Source organism: Siniperca chuatsi, linkage group LG10, assembly GCF_020085105.1.
Source record: "Siniperca chuatsi isolate FFG_IHB_CAS linkage group LG10, ASM2008510v1, whole genome shotgun sequence".
Lineage (NCBI taxonomy): Eukaryota > Metazoa > Chordata > Actinopteri > Centrarchiformes > Sinipercidae > Siniperca > Siniperca chuatsi.
The window spans coordinates 12,080,370-12,105,731 of record NC_058051.1 but is presented as its reverse complement, the minus strand read 5'-3'; the positions used below and the strand labels follow the sequence as shown (position 1 = coordinate 12,105,731).

The 25,362-nt window shown below is 41.0% G+C and overlaps 5 protein-coding genes and 2 long non-coding RNA genes across 12 annotated transcripts in view; 4 read left to right on the top strand and 3 right to left on the bottom strand.

Moving 5' to 3' along the window:
* The window catches only part of ubr4 (ubiquitin protein ligase E3 component n-recognin 4), a 60,433-nt gene extending 59,212 nt beyond the window's left edge, over positions 1-1,221 (top strand). For all 6 annotated transcript variants that reach the window (XM_044210464.1, XM_044210460.1, XM_044210461.1 and 3 more), the window contains one exon: positions 24-1,221. In XM_044210464.1, coding sequence (XP_044066399.1) covers positions 24-88 — 65 coding nt within the window. In that variant the 3' untranslated portion in view covers positions 89-1,221. The remainder of the gene's footprint in view (positions 1-23) is intronic.
* A 1,897-nt stretch (positions 1,222-3,118) lies between these two features.
* On the bottom strand, positions 3,119-5,176 carry LOC122882752. Its single transcript, XR_006379450.1, has 2 exons — positions 4,536-5,176; positions 3,119-3,931 (listed from the first exon to the last, which is right to left on the bottom strand). It is a non-coding gene; the product is annotated as an uncharacterized LOC122882752 (long non-coding RNA).
* A 2,283-nt stretch (positions 5,177-7,459) lies between these two features.
* LOC122882748 (transcription factor HES-5-like) lies at positions 7,460-8,958 on the top strand. Its single transcript, XM_044210457.1, has 2 exons — positions 7,460-7,620; positions 7,725-8,958. The coding sequence occupies exons 1-2, from the start codon at positions 7,558-7,560 to the stop codon at positions 8,172-8,174; spliced, it is 513 nt and encodes a 170-aa protein (XP_044066392.1). The 5' UTR covers positions 7,460-7,557; the 3' UTR covers positions 8,175-8,958.
* A 4,359-nt stretch (positions 8,959-13,317) lies between these two features.
* her12 (hairy-related 12) lies at positions 13,318-14,587 on the top strand. Its single transcript, XM_044210454.1, has 2 exons — positions 13,318-13,474; positions 13,590-14,587. Exons 1-2 carry the CDS (start codon positions 13,406-13,408, stop codon positions 14,022-14,024), a joined length of 504 nt encoding a protein of 167 aa, XP_044066389.1. The 5' UTR covers positions 13,318-13,405; the 3' UTR covers positions 14,025-14,587.
* Positions 14,588-15,634: 1,047 nt separating this feature from the next.
* Positions 15,635-16,861, bottom strand: LOC122882746 (transcription factor HES-5-like). Its single transcript, XM_044210456.1, has 2 exons — positions 16,746-16,861; positions 15,635-16,630 (listed from the first exon to the last, which is right to left on the bottom strand). Exons 1-2 carry the CDS (start codon positions 16,812-16,814, stop codon positions 16,244-16,246), a joined length of 456 nt encoding a protein of 151 aa, XP_044066391.1. The 5' UTR covers positions 16,815-16,861; the 3' UTR covers positions 15,635-16,243.
* On the top strand, positions 16,763-18,916 carry LOC122882747. The gene is made up of 3 exons (XR_006379449.1): positions 16,763-16,897; positions 17,613-17,738; positions 17,864-18,916. It is a non-coding gene; the product is annotated as an uncharacterized LOC122882747 (long non-coding RNA).
* A 57-nt stretch (positions 18,917-18,973) lies between these two features.
* LOC122882744 (taste receptor type 1 member 1) lies at positions 18,974-24,798 on the bottom strand. Its single transcript, XM_044210453.1, has 6 exons — positions 24,068-24,798; positions 23,592-23,919; positions 22,703-23,473; positions 22,386-22,604; positions 21,580-21,700; positions 18,974-20,896 (listed from the first exon to the last, which is right to left on the bottom strand). Exons 1-6 carry the CDS (start codon positions 24,256-24,258, stop codon positions 19,971-19,973), a joined length of 2,556 nt encoding a protein of 851 aa, XP_044066388.1. The 5' UTR covers positions 24,259-24,798; the 3' UTR covers positions 18,974-19,970.
* Positions 24,799-25,362: the final 564 nt, after the last annotated feature.

The window sequence follows — 25,362 nt, the reverse complement described above, 5'->3', positions numbered from 1 at the left end:
TTGACTTCATGTTTCTCTTCCAGGTCTCCTCTCTGAAATCGCAGACCCAGACCTCTTCCTGCAGGATTTGTTGAACTCTTTGCCCTGATGGCCAATCTCAACTACCCATCCAACACACAACATCCCTGCAAATAACGTTGGGACACCTACCAACTAAAAAAAATGAAAGAAAAAAAAAGATTTTCTCTTTTTACACACTGACACACATGCTGAGTACACACACAGAGTATACACCATGCTTCTTACTCACTTCCCTCCCCCATATGACATCTTCAAATTAACTTTAAGCAGAAACTATGTATAGTCTAAAAATATCATCCACTTTTGGCAACATCTCTGTAAAGTTTAACACAAAAACACAATGCTGTTAAAGGGTGAGGGGAACACACTAAAACAGAATTTACGCTTTGCCTCTCGGATTCAGACAGCTTCAGTCTAGAGTTGAGGACATGACTGAGTTTCTCACCAAGCTTGAGACAAGGGATTTGGGAATGTGTTAATCATCAAACCAGAGACATTTTGTGTATTTTCTGGTTCATGACTGTTACTGCCAACAAACATGTTGCTGTCTTTTAATGACATCACCGATTGCACAGAATGACAGGCTGAGAGAATTTAATTATTTATGTAAAAAATAAAAAATAAAATAGTTGTCCAGTTGATGGGAATAACTCGTGAATTCTGTTTAAGGGTGGAAATCTTTTTGGCTTTCAAACCCCTACCCACCCACCCCTCTCTTATATTGGGGTGCAATGTTTAAACTAAAAATGTTTTGGGATTTGACCCACAAAGTGTTAAGAGTGGCATTTGATTTTATCTTGTTTTCCTTTCTTTTTTTCTTTTTTTTTGTTTAGTTTGAGTTTGTTTCTGGTCAGGGCTTTTAAAATGGCAGAAGGTTTCAGTGTCCCATGGTTGCGAACTAACCTGTCCTTTTCTTTCAGGCTTTTGCTGTTTGGTCTTGTAGGTTCTAACTGGAATTTGAGTGATGGACAGAAAAAAAGTTTTTTGATTTAGTGTATGTGTAAGGTGTCTTTTATCAACCTCAGAAACAAAATGGGGACGAAAGAACGATGAATAAAAGTTTGTTTTATTTTTTTTTTCCATAAAGCTATGCCTTTGTGACAAAGTGAACTTTGGACTAGTGAAAGATTCCATCTGTTGCAATGAAATATCAGACCTGTCTAAATTAATAATAAAACAGACCTACATTATATCCTTAAACACTTTATTCTTTGACTAATTGTTTTGCTGTTCAGTTTGTTTTCTTCCCCAGCAGTTTCTTTATTTCTCAAGCCTCTCTGCACTCTTTCATTTAATTTAGATTTTGGTTTCCCCCAAAATCACTGGCCACACGCTTATGTCAATCCCCAGAACAGATTTCTGGAAAGCAAAGCACCGCTGAGTTTTATCCTCAGTGATTGATCAACTTACAGACAGTTAAAACAGTGCCCTTGTACTCGAGAGCTGAATGCATGGTGTAGTTCACCCAGTTTATTGTTAATTCGCCTATTCCCGCTGCTACAATGTTCAACTGTTGCTGAATGTCTGCTTTTTGAATTTAGCCTATGATTAATAAAGCCGTAATAATTCCAAATGTGATCCAGGGTAACCTCATCTGTTGCAGCTGCTGTTTACACTCTTAGAAAGGATGCATCAGTTTGTGTGTCTACATTAAAACAGCACATTTGTTTTCAACTCAGCAAAGGCCTTTTTCACAGAAGACATTTTGACATGTCACAGTAGAAAAGTTAGTGAAAAATGAATGATGGCTGAATTCCATTTAGCTGCTTCAGTTTCAGGGTCCTGTTATTGTTTATGCTGGCTCACTGTCGCACTGTCATGGCTTACTGGGACACAGGACTAGAACAGAGCCATTGTTAAAGTTATCAGTAACACCTGTGCTTTTCCTACTATGACAAGTTAAGAGCTCTGTGAAAAGGGTCTGTCTTTGCTGTTAAAATGTCCTGTCAAGAGGCACAGAATAGACGATAGAAATAGAAAAATAATACAAAATGCATCATTTTTAAGTGTGTAAGAGTGTGTTTTTTTTTATGCAAGTTAGATTTTTAATAGATTATTTTAGGGTTTCTCTAAATGAACAAATATATATATCTTCATTAGAGGAGTATAGTGCAGTGTAAACTACAGTACTTAAGAGAATTCACCCCTCTAGATATTGGGGTCAAACAACAACCTTCTTGCATTGCTTCTTGAACCTTCTGGCCAGACTGTCATATTTTAGCTAATATATACCCTTTCATGGTGTTGGCCTGGTGTTTATAAGGTCAGACTTGTAGTGTTTCCCCGCTGGCTTCCTATCAGTCCACCCAGTATCCACTCTGTCACCCTCACTCTGCTCGCGTTTCCAGCTTTCCCAGTACAGAAAAGCAGATGAGACCACAGTTTATGAAAACGGTTGTAGATGGGTATCTACACTGAATTGGTTTTCTTTGCATGTAACAATAACAGAATGACCCATATAATGTCTTTACACATCAATGCACTTTTCACTATTTGACCTACACTCAGGCAAATTAATTAATTAATTAATACCTGAGATGATTCCTAAATCACCATATGGCCCTTGAGAAAGGCATTTAAAGCTTCATAGGCTCCAGCTAAACATACACTACATACTACTACATACCTGGGTTGCCAACAACCTGATCGTGTGGATCGAAATGCTAAATCTAGTCTGTCTACTCTGTGCTATAACATCCTACTCTGGCTCTGGTCTTTCACACCTGGTAATGAAACTGAAGCAAAAACCTGAATGACTTTTGGGTCAACAATTGAAATAGAAACTTTAACCTGTGCTTTGGAGGTGTTGAGACCAGAGAGTCCAGGGAGAGAAAGGTGTTGTGTGGATCATATCTGAGGTATAGCTGTATAAAGGCCACTAGAGGGTGATATTGATTAAGACATATCTCACATTCATAATGTGAGATATGAAAATTGTAATTCCCTATTTTCAGTGTTAACTGTAAATCAAATAGAAACTCTAATATGAACAACCAAACTGGGCACGTTCATTTTGTAGTTTACATTTGAAAATGGCTAGTCAAAATAATCTGTTAAAACTGGTGTTAGGGAAACATTCTCAAACTCAAACTGTGAATGAGAGGAAAACATCAATATTAGTTTATTTTCATCTTGCGTATGAAAGCACATATTGCACATTTCACTTATGGCTTTCAGCGAGACATTTTATACATGACAACCAAAAATAACATAACTCACAATGTCGTAAAAACATATACTAAACAAAGTATGCATTGGCATACACGTTTCCCCTTTATACAAAGGAATATGGCTTTTTGTTCAACAAAACCTCGACAACATGGTCTTTAGGTGACCAGTTTTGAGGAGTATTAAGGCTTAAGGCATAAAATGCACATTTTAAGGCCCATTTGTGGACCAATGAGATCACAGTGTATATGGTATAATTCTCCCATCTTTTCCACCTTTTCCACTTACTGTGGAGTGAAAACACGCAACAGACAGCAGGAAAAAAAAAAGTTAACTTTTTTTGATTTGCAGTCCTTTTTCCATCTGAAAAATATTTTCCATTTGGAACTTCTTCTTGACATAGTGCTGTGATGTTCAGTACTATGAAGCTTGTAGACACACTCGCACATAGTCCCACACGTCCCATCTCTTTTCATGTTGTCTTCATGTGTGTGTCCACTTCTTACTGGCAGCACAGCGGTGCCACGTCCTCAGCAGGTGAGGGGAACAGCCGCATGGCCTCCTGGAGGATTTGGTGTAGCCGTTATGGAAAATCAAGGCCTTCTTTACTGTGAAGAAGGAGACTGTCTTGTCCCACATGTCAGAACTGGACACCCCAGTGTTGAGTTGGCTCTCCAGTGCTGAGCGGAGCCTCGCTGCTCTGTCTGTGCACTTCCTCTCCAAAACCATCATCTTACACATGCTGAGGAGAAAGAATGAGAAACATCAGATCAGCATTTTCTGCCTTACCACTAATGTGTTTTTCTTTTCTTTTTTAAAATCTGTCCAGGTTTTAAGTTATCCATGTGTGAGATTTCTGCTGCTGCCCTAACACAAAAGAGGTGAATGGAGTTTCAATTGTGGTGCTCCCCAGCATTGAAAAAATGACAAAACATTTAAACGGCAGCAGTTTTTTGCTTGTTACTCTGGATAGTCCACAGACATCTCAGTGAACAGCTTTCTGTGTATTGAAAATTCACCTCCATTGTATTGGAGTGGAGGCAGAACTCTCAGAGACAGATATTTAAAAACTGGACAAATAAAACCAAAATTATCTACAATAAAAGTAAGTGAGACAATGTTTTTTGGTTATTTGGGTTATTTAGCAAGTGTTGTTTGTGAGTCAAAATCCTGTATCACCAACAGTGCAAGAATCAAGGCCCTGATAACCTAACAAATCCAAAAATACCAAAACATTCCTGTGACCACAGAGTGACTTTGAGACAAAAGTTCAACGAAAAGAAATGAGCAGAGGATGAGTCAAATTAACTTCTTCTACAGATGAGTTTTCTCCAATTTGAGCTTACGTTGTGTGCTGATCCCTCATGGTGAATACGCAGTCAGATGTTTTCCAGGCCTGTGTCGGGTACTAGAGGCATTCAGAGTTATGATTTTACCAACTAAAACCTACCTCCTTTATATACTTATACCAGCTTTCCCATTGATTTAATGTGATGCTGGTTCTCACAGTGTTTGGCCAATCACAAAGCAGTGTTATGACAATAGGATGTGAATGAATTAGTTGAATTCATGGGGTACAATGGCCCCAATACAAACAAACAGGAGGGAGGGGCCCATTGCTGGCCTCTTGTCACTCGACTGATGCGCCATAACATTGAGATATTCTCGTTATTGTATCGACTGGGAGTGATATGTGGTGGGAACATGGAGGGTCTGCCTGAGGACGTCCTACATGGAGGAGAAGTACGTCCATTGAACAACAGGGTGGACAGAGATCTAAAAATCTAAAGCTGAATGGTGTTAGACCTGAGCTTCCACTTTTTACTCCAAAATTTGAGTAAATGTAGAAAAGGTTGCACCTTTTAAAGATCAGTAAAATGTAAAATCAGAAGAATCAGATCAGAAATACTTTATTGATCCCCGAGGGGAAACTCTTTTGTTACAGCTGCTCACTATCACGTCAGTGCACACAGGAACAGAAGTTATAAGCAAATCAAAATATAATACACTATAATACAGGCAAGATAAATTAAGTACTTATATTTGTGTCCTTAATGTGTATTTTTTCCCTGAACCCCTTTTTACAACTTTATATCTCATGCAACCTATGATTTTTAGGCACTTTCCTTGACAAACTTTGAAATCAAACTTTATCAAACTATCCAGAAAGTTTCCCACCCTTCACACACAAGCACACACACACACACACACACACACACACACACACTCACACACTCACACACTCCCTCCCTCCCTCCCTATTCTTCTTATTTAACTTTCTGTCTCTATTTCAGGCTCTCCAGTTCTCACGGTGCGCATCTCCCATGCTTGATGGGCTGACAATAGCGTACGATCAGTCCAGATGGTGTGCCTGGAAGCCCTGTTGACACCACTGTGTTCCTGGGTGTGTGTGTGTGTGTGTGTGTGTGTGTGTGTGTTGGAAGGGGGGTTGGTCACTCAATCTTTGTTCGATGGGGCACACTTCCTTTGTGCAGCCGGCCTCAGTGTCATTAACACTGAAGTGTGGGAAGCCTGGGACCACAGCGGCTCCCACGTTCCACACAGGCAGGAAGGGAGCGTGTGACTGAGACGTTGCCAGAGGCAGGCAGGTCAGCCAGCTGTGTGTGTGTGTGTGTGTGTGTGTGGGAGGGAAAGTGAATGAGAGTGTGGCTGTCTTTATGAGTATGTGAAGGTTTGCCTGACGTGTGAACATGTGCTGGGAGTGTGGAGACTGTTAGGATATTTACAGTTGAAGCAGTTCTCTTCTCTAACAGTTCAGATCATGTTCGTCTACCATCAAATTAAAGTGGACAGATGGAACTTCAAAAGCATGGCCACTGAGTCCTTTTAACAGTAAAATATCCAGTGTCCATAGATTTTTTTAGTGACACTTATTTGGAGTTTCCAAGTGTCGAATACAGTGTTGTTTAAAAGAGCTGATATAGCTCAAAACTAAATAAAAGTGTTAAAATAACCAGTTATTTTAACACTTTATTATTGTATGGTGTAGTGATGATTTTAAAGCGCCTAATATACATTTTCAGATCTTCAATTTCTCTCTATAAAACTAAATAGTTGCTGAATAATTAGCAATCAAGTAAGGAAAATTAAGGAAAACGTCCTTAGTTATAAATTAATAATAGGAGAATTATAGTTTATTACACTTATATACACGCGCCTTATTTTCTTAGTTTTGGCCATCAGTTCTATCAGTTATGATAACATTGTACTCACAAAAATACGACGACATTGCGAACACGACGACATTGCTACAACAAAGTCCAGCAGGGCAACAAACACTAGCGGTCAAATAATCAGACAGGTTGCAAACAAATGAACAGTTTAGCCAGATTATCTTAAGTCTGAAAGTGAGAGCACCCGTAATGTCAGTAATAATGCCTTTTTGCACAGGAAAACTGTACTATAGGTCAAAGTTGAGCTAGGAAGTCGGTCTGTGGATGTTTACATTTGCCAGTTTTAATAATTATGATCTGTAAAAACACCTGACATCACCTTGCCCACTCCAATCCAGTTAGAAGAGCACAGAAATACAAAAATACAGAAACCTGTTGTGTGAAAGAACCAATATTGTTCTAATTTTGACAGATTTTTTGTTTTTTATAGACCTGACCATCATTTATATCGAATAAGAAAGGTTTTCATGGCCTTTAATTAACAGACCATTTTGGTGTGTGGGTCAAAATCCCACATATATTATGAGTCTACGCATTCTCTTTTCTTCATCAAGTAGATTTTATTTTGAGTCCCAAAGCTTGCAGAGAAGCTCTTTTTCTAGTCATCTCTGAGATGTCTCAACTGTTGCACAGCTCCATAAGGAAAGTCTGCCGTGTCAAACTGGTGGAAGTGGCTGCATGTTGGCCTTTTCTAATGGTTGGCCCTCTGTAACACCCACGTGTGCCTGGTGGCGGAGGCACTTTGTGCTCAATTACGTGGCGGTTGAGATGACATGAGACAGCGGCGTGCTTCCCTCTGGGGTCACCACTTTCCCATATCAACACAAGCACAGGGTCAGTCTCCCAGCTACACCCCCCCTCCTCCCTCCCCACCACCCCACCCCGGGCTCTTTCTCTCGCAGTCTATTCCTCCACCTGCTCCCCGGAGACACACTCATTGTCCCCACGGCTATAAACACTTCATTGAGCATGTGGCAGCTCTGCGTTCCTCAAAGCCCTTCCCACTTCCCAGCACTCTCATTGGCCCGGGGACTGTGAGAAACTCCAACAAGCCCAAGACCCACACATTCATATGGAGATTTGGGTGTATAAATACAGGGCAGAGGCAGAGGAGAAGGCAGCTCAGATTCAACTGGCTCCTCAAACCGAGCAGTAACGCGCTGACTCTACAGCTATGGCACCCACTGTTTTTGGACAAGCAAGCTTTTCTAAGGAACACCTGACTCCTGCTCATAAGGTAAACGTGATTTCTATAAAGTCACATAACTCCCTTGTTAAATTGTATTCATGTGATGTGAAAAAGTTAGATTTTGTTTCTAAATGATTGTTTCTTTTCTTCAGCTGAGAAAGCCAATGGTGGAGAAACTGCGCAGAGACCGCATCAACACCAGCATTGAGCAGCTGAAAGCCCTGCTGGGTCCTGAGTTCCTCAGGCAGCAGCCCGACTCCAAGCAAGAGAAGGCGGACATCTTGGAGATGGCCGTGTCCTATCTGAGAGGCTGGCAGCAGCAGAAGCAGAAGCAGCAGCAGCAGGCCAGCGTGGCCTCTGGCCTGATGACAGACAGTGACGGCTACTCCCGCTGCGTGCAGGAGGCTGTCAGCTTCCTGTCCCACTGCGAGGTCCAGACTCAGGCCCACAGACGGCTGCTCAGCCACTTCCAGGACCTGCGGGCATCCAGCAGGACCAGCCACAGTCCCTGCACCCTCTCCCCTCCTGGCTCTCCGCTCCATCAAGTCAGCTCCAGCAAGGGTGTGAGCCAGGCCAGCTGTGCTCTGTGGAGGCCCTGGTAGGATGGAGGCAATGTCACCTCCACACAGAGAGAAAGAGAACTACGTCTGTGAATGTCATGGACAGAAAGTTGAAGACTCACTGAAGTCTGTTTCCTTTTGCTTTGGCAGGAGATTCAATATTGTTGGGTGTTTTACTAGTGTGGCGAAATGGGCACAACGTGCCAGTATTCCTTTGGAAGGACTAAAATGATTCAGGTTTTACTGAATATGTACACCATGTGTATACATGTTATACAGTTTATAATTTAGAGTGTTTACTCTGTGATTGTGTTAATTGTTCCTCTGGGGAAAAACAACTCCTGATTTTTTGTTCATTTTGCAAACATCACTGAATTATCAGTGTTGTAACACCCACATTGGGTTGAAATTATTGAAGTGTCCGAGACACTATTTGATTTATGTGTTTAAACTACTGTCTATCTTTGATACTGAGTATCACTGACTGATGCATTACATGCGCTTGCTGTTGATGAATCAACAACATCCCATACATGGATCCCATGGATCCACTTTTACTGTAAATCGTATTATGATTATACTTATGACTCCATGTAACCATTATTTGGCCTATGTGTGAAGGAGTGTTACTGTTGGACTTGTACCTGTTAACTGTTCAGTTGTGATGTTCATAATAGATGTTTTTTTCATCTTCAAATGATTACCTTTTATAAAGGCATTTTCAATATTTACTAAAAGAATCTGTTGAATTGCTTCCTTGAGAAGTTTGCCGTTGAATTTTTAAAAAATAAATGGAAAACTTCACATGAAGTTTTGCAAACATAAACAATAGTAGTGTTTTTACTTTTTTCAGAAAACTGCAGTGCTGAGTGTCAGAGGGCAAAGTACATATAAAATCATACATAAAAACTGTAGTTTGTGTGTTAGTGCCTCCATTAAGTTTTTATTGATTAAATAATTGAATGAATAATCAATGAAATCCTGTATGTAGGAGAGCAGGTAGAGTTTTTGTTTTGGTTAAGGTTTGGAAATAGCTCCATTAAGCACTGTACACTTAAATCCAGTCACACCAGAGAGTTTATCAGCACAGCATTCAACTAACAGCAGCTTCACTATTGTGCCTTGCTCAAGGGAACAATAGCATAGAAATCAAGATTTGATTCCTGTAGCAGTCTGTTTGGGTAATGCTAAAAATGGGCTACTTTATCAGGTAATCATAGCTTATTCTAACTCTGCACATTCACTTTGTGCTTCCTTTAGGCTTCCATTGCTCCATAAGTCAGTATGTACATGTTTTTTGAAATAACAGTGTAAACACTTTGCATTGTATGTTGTGAAGAGTCATTGGAGAAAGCCCAAATGAGACATAACAGAGTCAAGTGCAATTAAGTGCATGCTGTTCATCATGTAAAGAGTAATACCGACTGAATTTACACGATTCAAGAGTTTATCGTTCTTCAGTGCACTTGTGCAAAGGAGAACAAAATTGTATTTGTTCTGGTACCAAAGCAAAGGCAATAATATCTACATGCACGGGTCTTGAGAGGTTCATTATTGTGGAATTAGTGGAGCTGAACAATGATGCTGCATATTAAAAGTGCATTTAAAATTAGAGTGTTACTATAGTTAATGGATGTAAATTGTGTTTTGCCATACACTGATTTGTTCGCAGTGTGGATTATTAATTTTTAGTGCGATTCATCTTAATGGCCGGATTTTACATTAGCAAATGAGTTTAAAACACCTGTATGTTCAAAAATATAATCAATGCTATTCAGAGAAATCTTTGACTTAACTGCAGGTGGTTGTGTATCTGTCTTTTGCTGTATCATATTTTCTTGCCCAGTATTTCCCACAGGGATGATCTTGCTGGCGCACTGGTGTTCAAAAAACTGGGGTATGGAGACACTCCTGCACGTCACATGTCCCACTTCTGTTGTGGTGGTCGTGGCATGCTGTCTAGTGCTTGAATTGTGTCTCAAGTGCCACAAAAGTCTTTCACAACGATTTGTGTGTGCAGAACTTGTGGAGAATGTGGCATGCCTGGGACTTTCTCAGGGTCTAGTTGGCCAGGCCAGATGGTCTGGCTGAAGCTGCCTCCCCTCCCCCTTCAACAGGAGATCAAACACCGTAGCTAATGTGATGTGTAACAAGACACACTTCTATTGTTCCCGTCTCGGGGCCAGTGAATAGGCACAGAGTGTGGGAAACGGGAGATACCACACTCACAGAGAGATGGCTGACGGGAAGCCGCTCTGCGCCGCCACAGGTCTGAGCGATGACCGAGACTTTATGGCAGGAATTCAGAGCTCTCAGGCTGCTGGTGGGAGGGAAACTCGTCTTCACACACACTTGTAGACAAAGACCCCCAGCAGCCGTGTAGTGCACGCTAACTTTCAGAGGAGGCACAATTTCACACAAACATGTCGACAATGAAATCAATGGAGAAGACAGAGAATAAAGCCAAGCATGCACCTGACTTGACAGATTGGCAGTTACTGTGCCTTCAAGTGCTACAGTGATGACAAGAGAGCCACAGACATGAATTAAGAGAAATGTGCAAATGGAGAGCAAGAAAACAAGCACTGTTGTTTATATAGAAAAGTATCTGACAGGGTGCTTCCTCTAACTTTATATGGATATGATGGAGGTACCTTGATGGAAATTTACAGCACCCAATGTGACACCAAAAATATCAACAGGTCATTACTGACAGGTCAAAAATCTGCTCAGAACTGTACAGGAGGGAAGTAACTATGTATGTACATTTACTCAAGTGCTGTTGTATTATTTTAAATATTTCCATTGTATTTGTTTACTTTGTATTACTTATATTATTTGTTATTCCATGAAATACCTTGAAATACCTTCCACTTGATTTATTTCACAGATGTAGTTATAGGTTACTTACTGATAAATATTTTACATTCAACATTAGATAAGCTCATAAAAATGTTGCTGTTGTCAGGCCTTGTATGTATGAAAAGTATGAAAATCACAAAGCTGGTGTTACTGTTTGTCATCTTGCATCTTCAATTTAGTGGATTTTCATTATTTCATTACCTCCAACTTTGTAGATTTTCATTATTCATGCATTAACCTACCAGGTACCAAATACCTATTGATGCATTAATTTGCTTGTATAAGGTCCATTTCTCTTAATCAGTACTTTTTCTGTGCACATTTTACTGCTAGCACTTGTTTACTTGGTGGAAATGTTACTAGTGTGTGGATACACTCTAACTTTTCCTTAACTTTTACTTGAGTAACATATTTGAATGGATAACTTGGAATGGAGTATTTCTGTTGTGGCATTTCTACTTTGACTTAATTCAAACTTTGAATACTTCTTTCAGTATTGTAGATGGGTGTCTGAAATGTTAAATTAAGAGTCAACAGAGACACACTGCTCTGTGCCAGGCAGTGAAGCCAGTTGACTTGATTTTTCCCAGATAGACTGGGACACAGAGTTTCTGTTTGTCCTGCAACAAAAGATCAATTAACATTCCCAGTGGAGCATTGAGGAGTGGCATGGCTTTTGTAGCTCATTTACCCTGATGTTTGGGCCTGGTGGGAAACTGAGGAGATGGGACTACTCACACTGCACCCACAAGGCCGGCTTCACATCTGGGGCCAGCCAGCGATGGAGGCCCTCAGAGGCACACTGCCAGCTCGCTCATACTGCCATTAACTTGACACTAATTTGACACAGTTCATTTACAACAGAGTCTGCAGACCCTCAGGGGAAGAAAGACATTTTTTCTCCTGAGGGTCTGCAGAGCTTAAGATTTAAGGTTGCATACAGTTTTTCAGTAGAACTCATGCAGTGACTAATATGTGACTAAAAACAACAATAATACAAATTTGATCTGTTTCACCACACATAACTGAACATTAACTTCAGTGTCTGAAAAAAAATCCTCACAAACATGGAAACTAAATAATCTAAGATTAAATATCCATACTTTGAAGTGAAAACTACTTTTATAAAATGTTTGATGTAATTGTCCAAATACCAAAATAACTGACAGTCCTTTTAAAAATCAATGATAAACTAGTAATTTTGCTAACTGAATCTCTATGAGGGATGCACTCATAATGTTACAGGCTTCTATCATCATCTCTTGTCATTTACACTGATACTGTGTTAAGGCCACTTACGTTTTGAATAAGTAATATAAAGTCTCTTGAATAGAATATCATATTCTTGACTTATTTCCATGCCCTTGCACATACAAAGTTCTCCTCATGTAGGGCTTCAATTATAGAATTGATTGTAGAAATTAAATGTTTTTCTGATATCACATGACTTTCTTTCTGAGTGTGATGTATTTGGTATAAAAAGGTACATCAATTGTGCACATTTTACGCCATTTTTGTCTTTCTGCATCACCTTAAGATGAAAACACGGTTAAAATACGCCCCCGTCAATCAAAAAAACATGCTGTGCATCAAGAGGCGCACACGAGATCATTTGTTGGCTTTATCCGCTTTAAGTGCGACTCTGCACCGCACGCGGTCTTCGACTCGCGCCGCCAAGAACGTGCGCCACTTGCCTGCATTCACACCTGGGACGCGAGTCAGCAGTAGCCTTTGATCAGTGTGTGTCTCTCTTCAGATCATTGCAGTCTTTCATCGCACATTATTCCCGCGGGAAACCCTGGCGTTTTCGAGCCTGAAGAGAAAAAGTGAACTGTGCCGTTGTACAGCGCTTAGTTGGAAAAGCAACAGGTGGAAAATGAAATGTTTTACCTGCAGTTCTTCTGAAAACAACATTTTAATGTGTCCAAATGCTCCTGTCTGCATACCAGAATGCTTTTTGGAGGAAGGGAAGCTTTCTTTGAAGAGAAAATGAAAGCCTTCAGCTTATATTGTTTTATTGCAGTGAAGCATTTGGTCCTTAATTGCAGTTACCACCCCTTTGAAGATGCTCACTTTTGTGTGTACCACTTCCCCTTATTTTACATCTAAAAATTAATTTCTGACCTTCAGTCCATGATAAATTCTCAGATGACAGCTTGATAAAGTGTTAATTACCTGTTGCTTATCTTGAGAAACATGCCTGGCACAGACACATGCTCTCTGAGTTATTGACCTGTCTTCCATTGTTGTGCTGGGAGTCCCACTGGTCAGAGTGTGGGAACCCCAGCCCTGCCTGAGCCACATGGCTTTGTTATGCTAATCTCTCAGTATAAATTGAGGAGCAGCTCTCCCAGAGACATCAGAGCTAACACTGCCATCCAGAAGAAGCTGCTAACTTCACCTGCACAGACATGGCTCCTTGCTCCACCAACTACTCCTCTATTCACCACATCAGGATCTCTGAGAAAGACAACATCAAAGTGAGTACTGGAGGGGATTTTAATGGCTTTGCATCAGCTGGTTCAGTACAAATGTCTGACTGTTTATTGCTGAATTTGAATCATGAGCTTACCTACCTGTCTCCTCTTCTCCCAGTTGAGAAAACCTATTGTGGAGAAAATGCGCAGAGATCGCATCAACAGCTGTATCGAGCAACTCAAGATCATTCTGGAGAAGGAGTTCCACAAGCAGGAGCACAACTCCAAGCTGGAGAAAGCCGACGTCCTGGAGATGACTGTGAGCTTCCTGAGGCAGCAGCTGCAGCAGGGCCTCTGTCAGAGCAACTACAACCAAGGTTACTCTCATTGCTGGAGGGACTCTGTGCACTTCCTCTCAGCTGGATCCAACACGGAAGCCTCTGTCACTCCTCTGCAGGGCCTCCAGCAGCAGGAGCAGCAGTTCCATCAGGCCCAGAGAGCCAGCAGCTCCTCCCCAGTCTGCTCCACCCTTAGGCCCACCACACTGCAGGACAGCAGCAGCAGCAGCAGCAGCAGCAGCAGCAGCAGAGGTCTCGTGTGGAGGCCTTGGTAGAGACTCTGATACACAGACACTCTGAGACCTGAGGGGACCTGCGCTTTCCCTCACAATGTAGGAAATGTATTTCCAGCCTGCTCATTCATGGTGGGTTTCCTTATTGACTCATCACATTGATGGATAAGTAGTAAAAGCGAAGGCTCTCACTTATTTGAAGATTGCTTTGACTTTGATTCACATCTGATTTTTGCTTTTTGTTTGTGTTTAAAGCTGGAGGTTGATTTTGGGTGACGATGGTTTTGTCAAATCTTGTGAAATGACTGTTTACTCCAGTGGAGTTTATCTTTGGACTGCTTGATGTAACAGTATATATCTGCCATACTGTGTTATACTGACAGCTGCTGTTGAGAATATTTCTCTTCTGTTTTGAATTATCTATGCCAAATTTTATGTTAGAGGATGATGATGATGATATGTGTGTTTGTGCGTGTGGATGAACATATTAATATTTTTTAATGGGATGTTGATATTGCTGTTTTGCTATCACATTTTGGCTCTTAAAACCCATTCCTAACATTCGTATGACAAAAAACAATAAAAAGATACAATCCTTAAAAAAACACTGATTCCAGATTTTTTATTTCAAAAACCAAGTGTACATTTTTATATTGTTATAGAGAATTAAAAAAATGTCCCTTTAGGGGCGCCCCTGGAAGCTCACCCAGTACAGCGTGCCCCATATACAAGTCCTTACCACAGCAGCCCCGAACCCAGCCCGTGGCCCTTTGCTCCATGTCATCCCCTCTCTCGCCGACATTGTCTGTCTCCTGTCTCTCTTCAGCTGTTCCTATCAAATAAAGGCAAAAAAGTGTATTTATAATGATTACATATTTAAATATATTTTTAATAAAGGTAATTTCATATCAGCATCTTTTTTTGCCAGTTTTCATCATGAACCTCTGTTTAACACTGTCCTGAGCTTGTCTTTACTTCGGGGAAGATCATGTGATGTTTGGTCCAGGAAGCAACAGATATCAGGATGATTATGTTAATACATAATACTCAAGTACTCAATACATTTCCCTTTTTTGACATGACAGCATTTCTTTGAATTTTATGAACCCAGAGCTCATTCTGCTACAACAGAAGAAATGTGCACACATTAAGACCCAAGCAAAGTGTTGAGTGGCCTTGTGTACAAATAATATTTTTGACTGAAAACTAAAGGAAGGTTTAAATCGTGGAAGAAAAAGTATCAGTTGGAATTTATAGATCTACACATGGCAATATGAATTTTTATCTGTATTTATCAAAGAATTCTCAGATTCCTGGAAAAACCATCAAATGACAACAAACAATCTTCAATTATACCATGTTAAAAACTAAATTAGCTACCATGTCATAAGAAAACACACACACACACACATTTCTTTCACTGTCCCTGTGGGGGACAGTCATTGACATAATGCTTTCCTTAGCCCCTTACCCTGAATGCCACAACTAAATGCCTAACCTTAACCCTTACCCTAACTCTACCCTTAACCTAATTGTAACATGCACCCTAAAACCAAGTCTTAATCCTCTCTACACAAGTCCTCATGGGTTAGTGTGCATTCGGGTAAAATACATACTGTATTCACCATTAATAGATCTACACAACACTGAAAGAAAAGTAAAAATATATTTTATTTAAATCCAAATTTAAGCTGTGGAAAACTCTTTCTAGCATGTGTTTCACCATTAAATCCTGTTTCCAATACACAGCATTCACTTACAATAAAATGCATTACAATAGAATACACAGCATACACAAATGACCTACACTGTTAGCCACTGTCTCTTGGCATTTTGTCAAATACTTTCCTCCTTTATTAAAGGCAAATAAGTCACAAGTGACATGTTCAGTAAACCACTCTAGTTTCAAACACAATGTGACATAAATCTTCAGAACAAGTTTATCTTCACACAATGAATATATTTTCAGTTACATAAAGGAACAAAACACTTATAATAACCTCACTGTGAGGCATGGGGATACTGTGATATCATTTTACCGAAAGGAGCAGTGTTGCAGTAAGTGTTGTGTTGTGAATGATCTCCAGTGTGAACATGTGTTTAAGAGGATAGAATCTGTGTTACGTATCTTCTCATCAATATGATGAAACACTAAAAACATTCAGTAACGCCATGAATGAGCAGGCTGGAAATACATTTCCTACATTGTGAGGGAAAGCGCAGGTCCCCTCAGGTCTCAGAGTGTCTGTGTGTCAGAGTCTCTACCAAGGCCTCCACACGAGACCTCTGCTGCTGCTGCTGCTGCTGCTGCTGCTGCTGCTGCTGCTGCTGCTGCTGCTGTCCTGCAGCGTGGTGGGTCTAAGGGTGGAGCAGACTGGGGAGGAGCTGCTGGCTCTCTGGGCCTGATGGAACTGCTGCTCCTGCTGCTGGAGGCCCTGCAGAGAAGAACCTTGGTTGTAGTTGCTCTGACAGAGGCCCTGCTGCAGCTGCTGCCTCAGGAAGCTCACAGTCATCTCCAGGACGTCGGCTTTCTCCAGCTTGGAGTTGTGCTCCTGCTTGTGGAACTCCTTCTCCAGAATGATCTTGAGTTGCTCGATACAGCTGTTGATGCGATCTCTGCGCTTTTTCTCCACAATAGGTTTTCTCAACTGGGAGAAGAGGAGACAGGTAGGTAAGCTCATGATTCAAATTCAACAATAAACAGTCAGACATTTGTACTGAACCAGCTGATGCAAAGCCATTAAAATCCCCTCCAGTACTCACTTTGATGTTGTCTTTCTCAGAGATCCTGATGTGGTGAATAGAGGAGTAGTTGGTGGAGCAAGGAGCCATGTCTGTGCAGGTGAAATGAGCAGCTTCGTCAGTGTGACACTGTAAGCTCTGATCTCTCTGGAAGAGCCACTCTTCATTTTATAGTGAGTTATTAGCATAACAAAGCAATGTGGCTCAGGCAGGGCTGGGGTTTGTAACAATGGGACACACATCAATAACTGGTGAAGCAATCACAGGCTGACCAGTAGAGATAACACCATTCCCAAGATATATATCAGACTGAGAATGATATGCTGTCAGTCTTTTATCAGGGGCTGTTGCTTATCTCATACTCCAGTTACACAGGGGAACACAGGCAGTATCTCCTGATGTGCTTCCAGGGAATAATTAAACAGGATTTAATGCATTGGTAGCATCCAGGGAAAAGGTAGTGAAAGTAAGCATGCTATTATAGATGTTATTGCTAGTGTGCAACTAAGACATTTCTTCAGGTTTTTTATTATAATAATTTGGATATTTCAGATTTTTGCACATTTTGTTCCTTCAACTCCTTTGCAAAAAGTCTCAGAAAACGTCATTATACAGACTCTAATGTCACTGTTACAAATGACGTTTCATTCCAAATGAGACCATTTCACATATACTAATAATGTGAGGAATTTTAGGATAAATTAAATATTAGTTAAATAAACAGCAAATTCCACTCCGCTGAACCTGCAGATTTAATGACATCTAGACTGTGATTTGTTGAATTTGGAGCAAGAAAGGAGAATCAAATGAGACTATTAGAGGTTGTTGATGTCTGCTGGTACTAAGCAGCAGGTAAATGGGTTAACATGTTTTCTGCATTGATTTCAGTTTCTTGGATGTCCCACCATACAAACCAGAAATCGCCTCATTGTAGTCTTTTGGAGCAAGTTTTGACCACTGTTGAGTCCTACTGTATCTGTCAGACCAACTTTACCCTACACTGTACTAATCAAGGTAAGTGTGAAAAAGATGGTCCAGGCTTTTGATGAAACACATTTTAAATATTGTGTGATGATGAATATTAATTTTCCAAAATGCAATGGATCAAAAAGCTTGTCAAAATAAACTCTTCCCAACAGCACCTTGCTCTGGTCACTGGTGTGCTGATAACAAAACTCCTGCTTGTTCACCCATGGCACACTTCTATTGTTGACTGAGGGTATTAAGCCGTGAGTGGACGGAGAGACTGTGGGAAAACCGAGCTCCGACTCTACTCACACATCTACTGGTCAATAGCGCTGACCTCCCAGCCACAAAAGGCCTTTTCATCTCTCCTCTCAAACAACAGCCAACAGCAGCACTGTGTATGTGTGTGTCCGTGTGTGGTTGCACGTGCACACAGACCCAAGACAGGCCAATTGTGCATTTATTTGAAATGCAATGAGATGTTACGTCATGCTGCAATGCTGAACCTTATTTTTCTGTGACCTGCTGCCACTTGTTGTCAAATCCCTGGAAATATGATCTCATCACTTGTTTTGTCGACCCAAGCTGACATTTGTAAACCATAAAAGCTTTTACAGGTCACTTAATCAAATATAAAACATCTCAAAAACAACAGAAACAGACAAGGCTGTCTTTTCTCCAACACATAAACTTTTTGATCAAGATTGTTATCTTTATTTTATAAATACTTGTGAGGTTTTCTACAAATTATTTTCAGTTTCAGGTATTCTGGAAACAAGTGAAACTTCCTCAGAAACATGAAATGGTCTCACACTAGTGGCATCTATTTTGTTTTTCATAGAAAAATTCAACCGTTATTAGTGCGACAGTCCCTAGTACAGCTGCCAGGGGACGCTGTTGATTCTCTCCAACAGCACACACACATCCATTTATTTGGTGTCATTACTTAGTAGTGGTGGCACACTGCCAGCTTGATTTTTTTTCTCTCCTCTGTCCGTGTTGACGAGATGTAAAATGTATCATTTAGTATGTCATTTAGTGTGTCTTTTGTGAACTGATATAAGGAAACGAGAATCTCAGTTTTAGAAATATTAAATAAGGATGATTTTGACAGTGCTGTTGATGGGATGTAACTATAGATATCTGTGTTGAAAAGATTTTTTTTTTTCGAAAAGGTTCCATAGGCCTTTCTCACAGCAGACATTCTGATATAAAACAGTAGGAAAAAGCACAGGTGAAAACAATAAAATAAACGATGGCTGAATTCCATTTAGTTGCTTCCGTTTCAGGGTCCTGGTATTGTGGATGCTGGCTCATTGAGCGTGTTTACATGCACACAAGTATCCTGGTTTTGAGTCTTATCCTGGTTTTTATCATTTTCAGGATATGATGAATGGAACAAGAGAAACCTGGTTATTCACATCTCTGTATGCATGATTCTAACAGTATCAGGTTTCTCATAATCTGCGTGCAGTTTGTGTCTCGATTTCCCACCAGAATTAGCAGAAACCAACATAAGGTGCTCACATGCCACAGTATCACAGTTACATATCCAGGTTTCTGAAACCGGGATGTTGTGTTTACATGTGCCACTCATAACCAGGATACTCCAAAAACCTGATCATAACTAGGATACTTGTGCACATGTAAACACACACACATTGTCATGCTGTCATGGCTTACTGGGACACTTGAATAGAAGAGCCATTATTAATGTTATTAGTTACACCTGTGTTTTTTCTGCTATGACAAGTAAAATGTCTGCTGTGGAAAAGGCCTACTGACTCCTGCTTCTTAATTTGCTTGTCTGCTATATCGCACAGTGTTGTATCAAGGGATCTGGGTTCAGCTGAATAACAAATGACTGGAGGTATAATTAGTCACGAGTCATGGATGTCCAAAGAAAAACTTCTCTGTCTGCCCTCACTTTACATGGACATTTGATCAGTTTTCATCTTTAATTACTGCTAACGGAAGACGAGTTAAACAGAGTCTACAAATGTATACATACAGACTCAAAGATACGTTTATTTAGTTATTCTCTTTAAGGACGTTTAAAGACTGGATCTTCAAAGATCTAGACTGCTGAAGTGTCCTTGAGCCAGAATTCCCCTACTGAGACCAATCTAATTCAACTTTATTTGTGCACATACAATTGACATTTTAAACTCAGTTGCTGTGTAAAAAAAAACCCCTCATTTTTATAACCCATTATTTTACCTGGTGGGCCTGCCTCATCACACTTCAACTACTTTTCATCAACTGAAATAATTACAAGCTTCATTGTTTGCTCATGGTATACATTTGAATACAGTTCTGGAAATGGGCAGTCGTGTTCATTTGCGGCCTCAGGACAATAATATACATTTTGGGCAGGAAGTAGCCCCCAAGGAAGGACAGGACGCTGACGAGTGTGGCAAAGACGTGTGCGGCCATGGTGAACGGGCCTCTGCTGATGAGGTAGACTGTGAAGAAGCTCATCCAGGAGATCATGTACACCATGAGGCTGCAGGTGACACACTTGGCCTCGTTGTAGTTGGCTGGCAGGTCTTTGCCCATGTAGCTGAAAGAGAAGCAGAGGATGCTGAGCAGTGACACATAAGCGAGCTCGAGGCCTGCACCAGGTGAGAGGGTGTTGCTGCACTCCAGCACAATGCTGTCCTTGTAGAAGTCAAGATCCTGGGACGGCTGGGGAGGGTTGGCGGCCACACGGAGCACAGATATGAGCAATATGGTGACGGACACCAGGAAAATGGTAACCTCTGGCCCGTGTTTTTTGGCCCACTTGTCATAGGCCGGCGGCAGCTTGGATGCAAATTTAAAAATGCAGACGACCTGGATGGAGCGCACCGTGATGCAGGCCAGGCACACAGTGAAGCTGAAGATGAATAGAGGCTGCTTGAGGACGCAGGCCAGAGGAGACGGCTGGCCAAAATGGCACAAAGAGCTCATAGCAGCGGCAGTCAGGGCTGCCAGCATCAGGAGGCAGGTGCGGCCTCCGGCAGACTTGGCTACGGGCGTGTTCAGGTTGAGCAGGAGGATTATTGCAGAGCTGGAGGTCATGAGAAGACAGGTGGCCAGAAAGAAGAGCAGGGCGATGGAGAGGGGGGCGTCCCAGGCGAGCAGCAGGACGGTCCTGTTCAGACACTGCTCGCTGCTCGGGGGAGCCCACTGCTCCGGCAGACAAGGCTGGCATGTAGTGTCTTCTGAGGAAGAGAAGCAGCATTTGAAATAAAGAGGAAAAACTGGGATGTAAAAGCTGGGCTGGTTTTTTTGTCCAGTGTGAATTTAAAATTGGCGACTCATCCAGATACAATGTTATGGTGTAGAAGAGAAAACACACAGCAGCAATTTTTTTAGGCGTTTGTTACACGTTGTTAGGCACAGTGACTCATTTCAAAAAGCGGGTTTGCTTCCCTTTGGCGTGTGCATCGGGACATGGCATGAGTACTCAGCGCCACCTGCTGGTTAAACTCAAACACAACAGCTGAGCTCAATAGGGACAAATCATAAAGAAGAAGAAAATAACAAAGACTATAAAATTACTGGATGAACTGTTCGCTGTTCTCTGTTTGTCATTGTGATCATTGTCCTGCCTGGTGGAGTGGGGCATCGGTCTATTTTGTTTTTATTTGCTTTTACACTTCACAGCAACCTCCATCACATGCTTCACACATTCACTCACCTGCACTGCTGATGATGCTGACATCCACAACACTTCATTGGGTTGTATAAGCAAAATTTTGCATGGCCTGTTCAATTTCCCATCTTTGTCATGAGCTAACAAGTTCATTTAGTCCTACATGGAGCAAATATCTCATCTAAGAAACACCTTTCCATCTGTCCTCTCTCTATTTTTACTTTGTCTGAATATTTTTCTTTATGTTACCACTTATATTGAGGAATGTAGCAGCGGGACAGGCCTGGCAGTCAAAGCAACATGTGTGTTGCCCTGTCAACAGCTTCTTGTATCCTCTCGGGCAAGGTGGAGAGCAGATGGACAGCGGCACCTAGACACAATCAGGTAATCTCATTTAGATCAAAGTATCCAGAAACAACAACAGAGATAAGAAACACAACAAAACACAGCCAATTACACAAAAGCACATACAAACAGCATCAGAAACAATCGCATACATCTCTAAAAAGGTCCAAAATTATAAGTTTAGATTCATCCAATGGGATGAAATGGTCAAGCTTTAAAATCCTTTGTAATGCATTCCATTTATATGGTGATAAGTACTGAAAGTTCAGCATTTATCAGCGGGATGTCAAGAATTAGCCAGTCCTTGCTTTTAAAAGTAGATCAGTTACAGATTAATTTTAAATTTTATCAATTTTTTTTTACAGATTAACATTTTTTGACTGCATAGGGATTTAATAAAAAACAATCTATTATTATTACAATCTATAACAACTATTATTATTTAATGATTATTTTCCTTTCAAAATACATTGAGTAGGCAGCTGAACAAACAATTTATTCCAGTTGGGGGAAATTTGTTCCAGTCTCTTTGAAACCAGAACTAATTTTTTACATTTTCAGAATTTTATAATTCCATAAACCCTTTTCAGATTTCTCACTAATAATTGTGTCCTATTTGTACTGCATTTGATGTTGAAAAACTGAAGAGTTTTTAAGCTTTACAAAAGTTTTACAAACACTTTACTCAAAAATACTCCAGTATGTCTTACTGTACTTGAATCTCCTGTGTCGTGCCACTCAATTTGATCAGCATCAATTATGAGCGTAATGGGATCTGGGCTGAAGGAGCCCACTTCTCTGAGAGACCAGTTCGTCCCCCTCCAAACCCAGGAAACAATGTCATATCCTGTGGATGGGTCACCATTCATATCAAAGTACACTGAGGTGTTGTCCAGAGAGAACTGCACCTGCTTAAGCCACGGGAGAAGCTGCGGTGGAGAGGAAAAAGGAAACATCGGTGCCTGACAAAAAAAAAATGGTTCTGAGAGATTTTCTTCTTCAAAAACACAAGTTTACATCTGCTCACCTCCCATGGATACACCTTCCTCCTTTGGCACTCTCCAGAATCACAACCAAGTGCTTGGTGCAGAGCATGGGCCACAGCATACACTGCCTTATACACATTGAAGGAGGAGGTGATGTCATATTTCTCCAGAGGAAAATTCTTCCTGGCGAGGCTGTACAGGTCTGTGCTCTGCAGACAGTCATTGCCTGGGCTCATGGTAGCATTAGAGACTTCCTGGGTGTCACTGTGTTGCATTGAAGCCTCAACTACCTTTCTCTCAAACTCCTCAAAACCAGATATGGCTGCATATTTGACGGACATGCCAAGCACAGTGCCAATGGTATTGATCCCAGTTATCCCTGATATAAGAGAAGACACTGACCAGTCCTCTGTCCCAATCCACACCTTATCGGTCACATTCCGCGCAACGACAAACGGGAAGAAGCCACTGAGTATTGACTTGCTGGAGAAGACCACGATGGTGTTGACTTTTGTAGTCAGTATGTTTTCCACCATGTTCCTCATGGTCTGGATTGTATCATGTCTGGATGAGGGGATGACTCCTTGGTAGGCGATGCAGATGCCGTGGTGTGGTGCTTGCTGGGACAGGCTCTGCATTCCCTTCAGGCCATAGGTGTTGTCACTGCCTAAGAGAGCAATCCAGGTCCAGTTGAAATGAATCAGAAGCTGGATCATAGCTGCAACCTGGTTTTTGTCACTGGGAATTGTGCGGAGAAAGGCTGGATAGAGGAACTTATTGCTCAGCATTTCGTTTGATGCTTCATAAGAGATCTAAAATGTAGCAAGAGCATGTGAGGAATGATTCTATGTTATATGTATGCCTTTTCATGTCATGTGGAATATGTAATAATTCAAGGGCCATGATTAAACGTTGCAGATAATAACTTACTTGTGGTACAAGATAGGCTCCCAGTAAAGCAGCAGGGATGAATGTTTTGCTGCTGCTGTCCGGCCCAATCACAGCCACTGCCCTTTGACTGTTGTTGTAGTTTGGGTCTGTGTCTCCCTCTGTCCCAGATGTTGAGGGGCTCTGATACTGCTGCTCCAGCAGGTCCAGTGTGGCCAGGACACTGGCCGGTACCGAGCAGATGTCATACAGCTGGTAGCCCAGCTTCACTCCTGGTAAAAGAAGCTGCGGCCCGGTGCTGTTGTTGATTTCTTCCACAGCAAATCTCATGGCTTGCATCAGGTGAAATCCATGTTTGTTGGGTGTACCTCTAGAAAAGGTAACATGTAAAAAGGGAAAATGAATTAAGATATATCAAGAAAAACAATATCGATAAGAAAATAACAATATTAGTCCAGACCACCAACAAGATACATTTGACCAGTGGAGTTGGAAGTTTACTGTCCAGTAAAACTCACTCATTGCATGGACCCAGAGCAGGTAAACTAGCATTTTGTCCATCTGTGTAATGGAGAGGAAAGAGTCCAGCGATGGTGAAGTCGCCCTGCAGTTGCATCCCCTGTCCCTGAGAGATGTAATCCAGTTCTGCATCAGCTAACTGCAGCATCAACCAGCCTAAGGAAAGAAACACAACACCAGACATGTCCATACTTTACCTCTACCTCACACACGGCTGCTGTGGAAGCTCAATGTGGATTGCCAAACAGACCAAGGCCTGTTTTTGAAAGTGTGGATTGATGCAGGCAGGGATGAGAGGATCACTTTTGCATCTTCCCAGGGAGTGTTGGTTGAGTGAAGCGTATTTGCATGTCAAATTTGTTTGACTGTAGATTTTGCCATGAAAAGGGAGACTGGTGTTTTTTCCATTAATCTTTGACAAGTGATACAACTGTAAACCAGAGCAAACACTGACAGTAGTGGCTCAGTGCAGATTTATTAGTCATAAAGCTGTTTTTTCATTTTATTAAGAAAATCAATTTTGAGCAGAAACTCTTGCCTAATTTCAGTTTTAAAGGATTTTCAAGATAACACTCTTAGTCAATGTTTTTGTTTATCTGGATGGTCTCTTGAGAATTCAGATATCTTTATGTACACCTTAACTGGATAATAACATGATGCTGCTGTCTTTTTTCCTCCCAGGTCTCTCTTGTTTTTACTTTTGAGAAGATCACTGCATTCATTACACAAAGCGCAGGTTCAAGAAGGCCAAAAACATACAATTTTGAGAAAGAAAGGCTCTGCACATTTAGGTCAAACGCAAGGATTTAATCAAAAAGCCAAGCTATTTAGACCCTCATCAGGGCAAATGCTTGACAAGAGGTCTCTCTTGTAAAAGATATTCTAATTTCCATGAGACTTTTACCTAGCTAAATAAATAATAAAAAGGAAATTTTTTCCACCAAACAATTCTGAGTTAACATTCCAAAAACATAGGTGGACCTATGGACAAACAAGAGGTTTTGTGTGCAAACAACATTAGATGATTAATAACTTTAATAGTAACTGTCATGACAGAAGTCAGGTATAACTTTTTATGTAGTTAATTAAGTTAACATTTTGAATTAAATTTCTTAAAGGATGTGTTTTTTAAGAAACAGCAGTTGGCCGTGGCATTTCAAGTCAAACTTTACATGTAAACATAGGGCCACTGTGTCTTTACTTGTAAGGATAGGAATTTTTGTTTTGTCATTAATATCTTATGTTTAGCTTGGGACCTATTTAAAAAGATGTCCCTCCAAATTTGATACCCTTG